This window comes from Phalaenopsis equestris, unplaced genomic scaffold (assembly GCF_001263595.1).
Source record: "Phalaenopsis equestris unplaced genomic scaffold, ASM126359v1 Scaffold000706, whole genome shotgun sequence".
NCBI classification, from domain to species: domain Eukaryota; kingdom Viridiplantae; phylum Streptophyta; class Magnoliopsida; order Asparagales; family Orchidaceae; genus Phalaenopsis; species Phalaenopsis equestris.
The window spans coordinates 149,570-160,736 of record NW_018165146.1 but is presented as its reverse complement, the minus strand read 5'-3'; the positions used below and the strand labels follow the sequence as shown (position 1 = coordinate 160,736).

Below are 11,167 nucleotides of genomic sequence, written 5' to 3'. Positions count from 1 at the left end.
GAGGATTTCTATATCTTCTGATTATTATTGTACACCAATATTTGTTCAAATGAATTAAAGCTCGAAGAGAAATTGTTTGGCAAGCAATCATTCATTTTAAGCTTGCTAGCTTAATTGGTAAAGTATTTTACAAGTTGAAATTGCGACTACATCAAAAAATCTATCACCAAGGGATGAAATTAATCAACATTCTAATATTTTGGTACACATGTCAATCAATGATGGAAGCTCAAAAACAGCTAGTCTCCATTTGCATGGCCCTAGTCATACACTCAAACTTCTTAGCATCGATCTCTATCTAGATCTCTCGAGCAACATTCGACTAAAACTTATCAAGCCAAGCTCGACCAAATCCCTATGAAGGGGATCAAGTCAATAAAGCATTGAAAATCAAAATTGCAAATTTGATCAATTCATATTTGTATTCATAATAACTACATTTAAAAATTAATTATCTATTAATTAGGGTTTGGGCAACTTTTGATAGAATAAGGGCTTGTTTGAGAGTGAGAGAGTTTTGGGGTGGGAGACCTCAAGTTCATGTGATAATGTGAGTTCTCTCCAATAATTTTTACAGAGATTTACGTGCATACCGCTCAATTCTTATGTATTTACATATCTAACAACTACACTTTAATTTTACCATATATAAGCCTCTTTACATATGCCTGAAAATGTGTATTTCACATTTTAAAAGTATTAAAAAAAATGAAATTTTTTTTATCTGAAATGATAGATTTGAGTTGCATAAACGTAAAAATTCAAAGTCTATTGTTAGGTTTGTAAATACATAAGAATTGTGTGGTTTGTATGTAAATGGTCCTAAACTTTCTGCAAAATGAAAGGTGAGCATACAACTCTAGGTTCTTATATATGCATATAGTCGGCAAAAATAAAATAATTTAAAATAAAAAGAAAGATTTACATACAAACCACTCAATTCCTATGTTTTTACATATCTAAGACCTAAATTTTGCATTTTTTACATTTATACCACACAAAATACTACCATTTTTAACTTTTAAAAGTGGAATACACATTTTCATGAGTAGTTAAGGTGGTATATATGTAAAAATTGAACATAGGTAAATACATAGGAATTGAGTGGCATGTATGTAAACCTTCCAAATCAAAATTGTGGGGGTTGAACATAGGTAAATACATAGGAATTGAGTGGCATGCATGTAAACCTTCCAAATCAAAATTGTGGGGGGCATATGGAAAATCACCAGTGAGTTGAGAAGCTTACAGAGCAAAATCCATGGGAAAATGCAGGAGAAAATAAGAACAGGTCAGCATTTGGGGTCTTGGATTTGAGCTATTAAACAAAAATCTGGTTGGGAGAAAAAAAACAATGAAAATGATAGAAAACAAAGGCATTAATTTCAAGGGCTTTTACATACATACCAAACAGTTCTTATGTATTTACATATTTAAAAGCTACACATTTAAATATGTAAATACATGAGAATTGTGTGGTTTGTATGTAAACTTTCTTGATTTCAAAGCAGAAATTTTGAGTTAAGATGGGCTTATAATCCATGAATTTGCTTTGAAATGAGTGCAATATATATGGATAATCAACTAACTTTAATATCACACTAATCTCAAGCAAATTCAAAATTTTAAGCTTCAGATAGCCCTGACTCCACTCGTTATCTCGTTAGCCGGCTAATTTTAAAAAATATTAATATGAAATATACTCAAAATATATTAAATTTGAAGAATTTATCCTTAAAGTACTAAAAATACTTTTAAAAAACTATTAATATAAAATATACTCAAAATACGAAGTAATTGAGTGATATGTATCTGATTTGAATGGAAATGAGTTTTCCACATAAGTTAGGGCAAATAATATTCTTATTTCACCACACAACTTAAATATATAAAGAAAAGCAGCTACAATTTAAGAGGTAGACGATCTCTCCCCACACTTACAATTCGTGAAGTAGCTCATCTCTCTCAAACCCTAAACCTAAGACTCAAGACCACAATCTCATGCAAAATCATAATCCTAAACATATTAGCCTTGTATATACCCCACAATAATAAATAATAAAATACTAAATTGCCTTTAGGTGCCAGCTTAACAGTATCTGAATATTCCAAATATATGTGCACATATTAAAAAACTAACCAAACAAATATAAAAGAAAACGTAAAGATTAAATTCAAGTAAAATGTATTAAAGATGAAAATCAAAAAAATACTTTTCTTAGAGGGAGATATTCAACATAGGTGGGTGAGCTATTTTGATAAAATTTTGAATGAAGTTTCGGAAAATACAATTGACCTTAGTGATGTCAATATCGTTAATAACAATTAAATATTTTTTTTACCACTGTATTAATAAAAAAGAAGTTGAGAGTGCATTAAAGAATACCAATGACGAAAAATCAGTAGGACTTGATGATATCCCAGTTGAAGTGTGGAAATATTTAGGAGATTGAGAGTTTTTTTACTTACTAAATTCATTAATATTATTGTAAAAACTTAAAAGATATTGATGAGTGAAGGAAGAGTATTTTTGTTTACATTTTTAATAATAAAGGGGATGCACAAGAGTATGCAAATTATAAAAGAATTAAGTTGATGTGTCGTACTTTAAAATTATGAGAAAGGGTAATTGAACATTGGTTAAGACGTGAGACAAAGATTTCTCACAGTCAATTTGGATTGATGCCAAGTAGAATTAAGTTGATGTGTCGTACTTTAAAATTATGAGAGAGGGTAATTGAACATTGGTTAAGACGTGAAACAAAGATTTCTCATAGTCAATTTGGATTGATGCCAAGTAGGTCTACTATGAAAGTTATATATTTATTGAGGTTTGATGGAGAAGTACAGAGAGAATAAGAAGTATTTACATATGATTTTTATTGATTTAAAAAAAACTTACGATAAGATTTCAAGAGATCTTTGGAGAGTTCTAGAGAAGGGGTTGTAGACTTATATTCAAGTCATTATAGATATGTATACTAGAGTTGTTTCTTGTGTTCGAACAGGAGGATTGTTCAACTATTTCAGTGAGATTAATCAGGGATCTGCTTTATACCCAAATCCTTTTGCTTTAGTTATGGATGATCTTACTAGACATTTATAGGAGGATGTACCTTGGTGTATGCTTCTCGCTAATGATATCCTTCTTGTAGATAAGACTAGAGAAAAAGTTCAAGAAAAAACTTAAATTTTGAGGTACTAAAACTGAATACGTTGAATGTAATTTTAGTAGTAGCTCTAATGACAGAGTTGTAACTATGAGAGGTAGAATCATTAAAAGGTGTCAATGTTTTGGATATCTCGGGTCTATTATTCGAAGTGATTATGATATATATGGGGATTTTATTAGTAGAATTCAAGTTGTCGGTTGAAGTGGAAGAATGCATCGGGCCTACTATGATAGAAAAATACTGCTTAAACTAAAAGGAAAATTTTATAAGATGATGGTGAGACATACAATGATCTATAGCTAAGAATGTTGGCCTTTAAAAAAGAAACATAAAAAAGTGAAGTGTTGCTGAGATAAAATTGCTTAGGCGGATGGGTAGCTTGACTCTTAAAGACAAAATGTGAAATGAATATATCCGTGATAAGGTTGGTCTAGCTCTAGTGTCCGACAAGATTAGAGAGAATCACCTTAAATGGTTTGGTTCATATTAAATGTTGACCATCTGATGATCTGATTAGGAGAGTAGATGTTTTAGATTTGACTAATATTCATATGTAGACCTAAAAAAACTTAGACATATTGTGTGAAAAATGATCTTAATCTATTAGAATTCAATGAAAATATGATACTCAATAGGACGTAATGGAGAAAAAATATTCATGTAGCCGACCATACTTAGTGGGATAAAGACTTGTTGTTGTTGTTATTGATATGAATATATATCTATATTATTAAACCCAACACGATCAACCAAAATTTGGTTCATGCTTAGCTCATAAAGACTAGTTGAACAGAAGAAATTTATAAGCCAAACACTATCGAACAAAACAAATAAACTTTTGGAAGTTTTACATACATACCACCCAATTCCTATGTATTTACATATCTAACACCTAAATTTCAATTTTTAAATACAAACCGCCTTACTTATGCATGAAAATGTGTACTTCACTTTTTAAAAAGTTAAAATGATGATATTTTTTATATTATTTAAATTTGAGTGGTATATGTTAAAATTCAGAATAATGTAGAATAAAGTGGAATACAAAATCATTTCATTGATATGAAAGGAGATATAAATAAAGCATACCTGAATCCTAAAATAGGAAACATAATAAAAAGAAATAACATGAAAAAGAAAAATATATCACTTAATATCTCCAATACTAAATCATATTAATTATTTGGAGATAAAGAAAATAACATAAAATGGGAAAGCTTAAAATAGGAAGGAAATAACTCATAATCTAAGGAAATAACTTCTTAATCCAAGGAAATAATTTATTCATAATAATTTTTCACGGGAATAAATTATTTCCTAGTATAACTCCTAACACCCACTCAAGTTAAAACATGATTGAAAATCATGTTCAACTTGGATTTGACAACTCCAAACAATGAGCGAGAATGATCCTAAGAGGTAGAATTTGAAGTCTTTATCCCACATTACAGTTGTCTTTGACTGCAATTTTTGCAGTGTGTGTAGATAGACAGAAGACTCCAACATATAATGTTGCAGGTGAGTTTGCAGGAAAGTCGACAACATCGATTGCAGTTCTTGTAGTGTCTGTAGGTAGACGGAAAGATCCTACAGGTAATGTTGTAGGAGAGTTTGTAGGGGAGTAGACAACTGTGATTGTCTTTTGGCTGCAATTCCTGCAATGTCTGTAGGTAGACGGAAAACTCCGATAAATAATGTTGCATAAGAGTTTCCAGGGAAGTAGACAACCAGCAGAAAAGGCTGCAGAATATGGATTGCAGAAAAAAAACAACTCAGAGGTGGGTCTCTTTGCAGGAAAAGACTCCAGAGGAGGATGTGCTGTACGAAGAATTCGGTTAGAGGGCCCGCTACGGTGAAAGTTCTGAGGGCCAGATACAGTGAAAGTTCTGAAGGAGGGGCTATCATAGGAAAAGCTCCGGAAGAAGGGTCTGATGCAGGAAAGTCTCTAGAGGAAGGGTCTGCTGCAGGAAAAGCTTCAGAAGAGGTTGATGCATTAATATCTGCAGCATTGTCAAATGCATTGAAGCACATCACGATGGATCTAATAAAGAAACAACTAAAGCATATGGTTGTCGCATATCCAACTTCATGCAATTTCTTGCATCTTCCATTTGATTCGATGATAAATTGTTGCAACATCAAGAAAAAACTTTCCTCTGTAATGAAAGAAACCATGGGCAACAAGAAATGAGGCACCTGCAAAAAATATCTTGGACAGGATGCTAATGACTTGAATGGGCTTCCGCCATATAAGCAGCCAGAGAAACACTTACACTAAATAAACCACTGCATGGACTATATGGATAATTAGTCTGCCATCACTGGACACTCCCCATGTCTGGTCATATATCCACCAAATGCCCTCACTATCATAATGGAGGCCAGAGCGGTGGTGCCAAGCAAGAAACTTAGAGAATCAGGGAAGTTGGACTGCTTGGAAATCAAGAAGCCAAACTGCTACATGGAATTGTTGCCAAAAACAACAGGAATGATCTGAATGGAAGGCGGCGGGATAGTTGCACCTCAAGGGAAAGCTCAAATCAGAAAAGTCATACGACAAGAAACCAAGAAGCAGGATTGCTGTAGAGAATAAGCGGAATAAAAAAACAACGGGAAGGAAAAAAGGGGTCCTTTTTTTTCTGATGGCTGAAATGTGGGGGGAAGATATTAAGAAAATAGCTCCCCTTTCCGTGATTTTTTCTGACAGGGGTAGAGTCGCCCAACTTACCTTCTCCGCATTTTAAAAGTTCCGACAGTTGAAAAACGTATGCAGGAGGTAGAGCTGACAACGGGGAACAAATATGTATGAAGAATTAAGATATCTTGGGATAATCCCTTTTAAAACCAGATCCCCCTTGGCATCTCCATGCTGGGATTTCCGCTTGAAAGAAAAAACCTGATTTTTCCTCTTCGAAAGCTGATGGCAGGTGCAAGTCATAGCTTGCAATTACGGGGAGCAGTCACAACTAGGGATCACAGAGATTATGCACAGGTCAACGAAAGATCCATAGAGGTAGCCAAGAAAATCATTATGGAATAGTTGGCTCCCGTGGTTTGGGATCGCAAAGGGCAATCACAGCTTGGGATCGCACAGGACGAGTGCAGGTCATTCCACTAGAGAAAGAAAAAGACTCAAATTGTTGGCCCCCGCAAATCGCGGGTCACAAAGAAAAGATATGGGTTGGGATTGCAGCGGGGCGGTCACAACTCTACTTTTCCCGCAAGGCCGCAGCATGGGATTACAACGAGGGAGGATCAGTAGATCCTTGTTCATGTGGCGAAGGCATGCACGGAGAGAAAGAGTCCCTCCCTTCCCGCAAGGACAATAATAGGAAGGGAGTACGTCAGCTCTCAAAGGACAACCGGTGGCTAGGGTATGAAATTTAGCTCTGGTACCATGTCACAATTCAGAATAATGCGGAATAAAGTGGAATACAAAATAATTTCATTGATATGAGAGAGGACATAAATAACTCTTATATGAATCGTAGAATATGAAGGATAATAAAAACAAATAATATGAAAAGGAAAGATATATCACCTGATATCTCCAATAATTAAATAATATTAATTATTTGGAGATAAAGAAAATAACCTAAAATAGAACAAATTATTTGGAGATAAAGAAAATAACATAAAATAGAACAGCCTAAAATAGGAAGGGAATAACTCCTAATGTAAGGAAATAACTCTTTAATTCAAAGAAATAATTTATTCATCATAATTTCTCACAGGAATAAATTATTTCCTCGCATAACTCCTAATAGTATAAAATGTAAAAAGCAAAGTTATGTATTAGATATCTAATACATAAGAATTGGGCGGTATGTATGTAAATGCCCCTACTTTTTTCACAGCCTTAGCACTACTCTTCATGAAAAAAAGTCAGGGGGAGGAAGAAAAGTACCTGCTGCAGACAAATCGGGATATCAATAGTGCTTTGTATGATGAGTTCAACCTTTTTCAGGGTGGATGGAGCAACAGGCGTAAGAAGATAAAGCTGGTCTTTTGATGAATCTACGGCTCTGACAATCCCTGATTGACATGAATATTAGCATATACTTTATATAATTTTGTCTCGACAGAAAAAACACAAATAATTTTCTGATCAACAGGTAAAATATACTTGGGGGCATTTACATACATACCACCCAATTCCTATGTATTTACGAATCTACACTATATCACAAGACAAATGGAATATTAACAAATAATTTACATACCACCCAATTCCCATGTATCAACCGGTAAAATATACTTCTTAAATTTATACAAACCAAATCTTTCATATCATATAAAAAAAATCACTGCTTTGACTTTTAAAAAGTGAAATACTTCTCATGCATAAGGAAGGTGGTATATATGTATAAATTGAAGTTTAGGTTCTAGATATGTAAATACATATGAATTGAGTGGTAAGTATGTAAATATTCCAATATATTTATATGATTTGTAATACAGTAAGAAAAAAAGTGAGAAAAAAATTCTGGTTCTTAGATGCATATAAGCATGTTCTGTGAATAAAATACTTTATTTTTACAACTTGTCCGGTGATCAGATAATATAGTCCCAATGCCTTCAAAAAGAGACTGGAAGTACGAAGCTCCCAAAATTAAGTACTAATATTCAATTATCATTTGTGCAGGTCCACTATTATTTTTGGGAATAGTTTAGGTTCCATATTTTTTTAAGCCTTTCGAATAGGATGTTCATTGGCCAAAACGATCCAACCAAGTAATTCAAGGCTGGGACTCTTGAAGGGCAACTTGGAAAGATAAAGGAAGATTTACATACATACCACTCAATTCCTATATATTTGTCATGATCTGGCCCAAGGCTTGGAAGTAATCAAGACGAGTACAGACAGTCTGGCAGTGAGAACCAATCTTTCTATATTCAATTACCATTTAATAAATGAAAGAGTCATTAATCAAATTAAATGAAAATAATATATTTAAATTTATTGGTTGTCATTAATCAAATTAAATTAAAATAATATATTTAAGTTTATTGGTTTGCATCTTCTATAAACATTTTCTCTTCTATTATTTATCTTTTACTTAATTAAACTTGAAAAATTAGTTTAAAGCAACTGTGAGCTAACCAAAGTCAATGAATACTCATGCTCTTAAACTACAGTAATACGAATAAAGAAAACAATATGCATGTCAGTTAAAATCTTAATAAATCAATATAAACATTTGAATTGAGAGAAAATAAGTCAAAAACCAGGCATTGCATTTAACACGTGTTTATATAGAGGTTACAAAATTTGACAAATAAACCAAATAAAACCCTCTTATTACACATAACTCACAACACTTCCCCTCAAGATAGGTGAAAGATATTCACTAAACACACCTTGCCACATAATGTAAGCTAATTCCACTGAACTAAGTCCCATAGTGAGGCAGTCAGTCACCTGCTCTCCAGTAGCTACATGACTCAGTTTCAACAATTCGTTATTCAATTTCTCCTTGATGAAGAATTTATCAATCTCCACATGCTTAGTTTTATCGTGTGGCATCAGGTTGTTAGAAATACTGATTGCCCACTTATTCTCACACAACTTCATTTGAGTTCCCTGATCCACTTTAAGTTCAACCAATAAGACTTTCAGCCACACAACTCCTAATGTCATGACCATATATTCTGTCTTTGTTGTTGATCTTGCTACGAAACCACCCTACAGATATATAGTATCTGATGTGGATCGTCTGCCATCAGCACAACTTGCCCAGTCAGAATCACAAAAGCCGTCAATACCTACATGTTCATTCTTCATGAATATCAACCCTTTTCCTAGTGCACTCTTCAGATACCTCAGAATCTGATACAATGCATCCATATGACCCTTCCTTGGATGATCCTTGGACGATTCATGTAGCGGCTTACCATATTTACTGCAAAAGAAATATCGGGCGGCCGATTGTGGCATAGATAGATCAAGCGGACCACTAGCCTCTAATACCTATTACGATCGATAGATTCACATGCCTCTGTATTAAGCTTGGCCTTATGATTAAATGAAGAGTTTGCAAGTTTGCACCCCCACATGCCTATGTCTGTGAGACAATCTAATACATATTTTCACTGAGATAAGACCATCCCCTTAGGTCCATGGGCCAGTTCAATCTCAATAAAGTATCAGAGTTGTTACATACTTTTTACCTCAGATTGTTTTCCCTAATCTTCCCTTCAGTTGAGCAATCTTTGCCTCATTATCACCAATAATAAATATGTCGTCCGCATATACAACAAATATGGTGGTGTGACCCTCATGCTGTCAAAAGAATATTGTGGCCTGCATTAATTTGTTGACATCTCATGCATACCATCGACATTCTAAACTTGTCAAACCAGGCCCTAGGAGATTGCTTCAAGTCATATAGTGACTTCCTGAGCCTACACAACTTGCTCACTGTCCGGGATGTACTGATTCTTGATAGTATCTCCATATATATCTCCTTCAATAGTTTCACAAGAAGAAAATCATTCACATCCAGTTGGTGGAGTCTCCATCAATCATTCACTATCAGAGAAGTCAGTGTCCTCATCGTGCTCATCTTCGCTACTAATGCAAAGGTTTCGTTGTAGTCAATGTCATACGTTTGACTGTATCCTTTTGTCACTAGACGTGTTTTGTATCTCTCCACCTTTCCTTCTAGAGTTTGTTTTATCGTGAAGATCCACTTGCATCAAACTGTCATCTTCTCTGCAGGTAGTGGTGTTGATTTTGATCAATAGTTCCAAGCTCTTAATGCATCGTTGCTTTCCACTTGGGATCCTCTTTAGAAACCTGCCAACACGTTAATATAGAGACAAAGTCCAATGATGCAAAAGAGTGATAGAATAAGAAATAAAGTTCGCAATGTCAAGTTCCCACCCATACAAATCAGTAGGATGTCATGCATTGTTGCGGGAGGTCCTCCTTAATGTTGGAGGGGTAGCAGTGGATGGAGTAATAATAACACCTGAGATTTTTGAATCAAAAGTTGATGGCATAGATGTCTCCAGAGTTAGGGAAGACCACGACAAGAGATGTCATACATTTTTGCGGGAGGTTCTTCTTAATGTTGGAGGGGTAGGAGTGGATGGAGGAATAATAACAATGAGATTTTTTAATCCACTTTAATCAAAAGTGGATATAGGTGTATCAAGAGTTAGAGAAGACTGAGACAATGGACTCGTTGGCACTACAAATTCTGTTCCTCATTTTATACCTTCCTCCGTATATGAACCCTTAACACCTTCAGTGAACCATATTGCACTCTAGAGGTGAATTCATCCTTTGGTGACTCGAGAGACACTAGACATATGAAACAAGAGAGAGTGAGTAGTTGTGGTGACACCACAACTACTCACTCTCTCTTGTTTCATATGTCTAGTGTCTCTCGAGTCACCAAAGGATGAATTCACCTCTAGAGTGCAATATGGTTCAAACTCTATGAATGACATATCCATACTTACAAAGAATCTCTTCTTAATCGGGCTCCAGCAGACTAACCTTTCTGAGTAGCGGAATAACCCACAAACACACATTTTACAGCTCTAGAATCCAACTTCCCTACAAATGATATGTTGTATTTCACAAAATATATACATCCAAATACCTTCAATGAAAGGATCCCACCATTGTCGTCTTTCAACATCTGACAAGGAGACTTCCATTCCAGCACACTTGAGGGCATCCTGTTAATCGATTGAGCAATTGTAAAATTTGTCTGTCCACATAAGAGATGTGGGACTTTCATTATCATCATCATGCTCCGGGCTATCTCTAGAAGATGTTGATTCTTCCTCTCTGTTATTTCATTCTGTGCTGGCATGTATGGGCATGCGGTTTGATGTTGCATTACTTGAGCTGACAGGCAATCCACAAATACTTTGTTAATATAATTTTTCCAATTATCAAATCTCAGTGTCTTCACAACTGCCTCATATTAGGTCTGGATTGCCCTGTGAAAATATTTAAAGTGAGCAACCACCTCACC

At 34.6% G+C, this 11,167-nt stretch overlaps 1 protein-coding gene across 4 annotated transcripts in view; it reads right to left on the bottom strand.

The window, feature by feature from the left end:
* Positions 1-90: 90 nt before the first annotated feature.
* Positions 91-11,167, bottom strand: part of LOC110030364 (polynucleotide 5'-hydroxyl-kinase NOL9-like) — a 55,028-nt gene continuing 43,951 nt past the window's right edge. Inside the window, exons 8-10 of one of the 4 annotated variants that reach the window (XR_002294649.1) lie at positions 7,081-7,208; positions 1,230-1,333; positions 91-355 (exon numbers count right to left, since the gene is read on the bottom strand). Coding sequence is in view for 2 of the 4 variants with exons in the window: in XM_020733034.1 (XP_020588693.1) it covers positions 323-355; positions 7,081-7,208 (161 nt within the window). In the remaining 2 variants the exon portion in view is untranslated. Of the gene's footprint in view, positions 356-1,171; positions 1,334-7,080; positions 7,209-11,167 lie in introns of those variants that run through there. The other 3 variants (XR_002294648.1, XM_020733034.1, XM_020733035.1) reach the window with 3 other exon arrangements.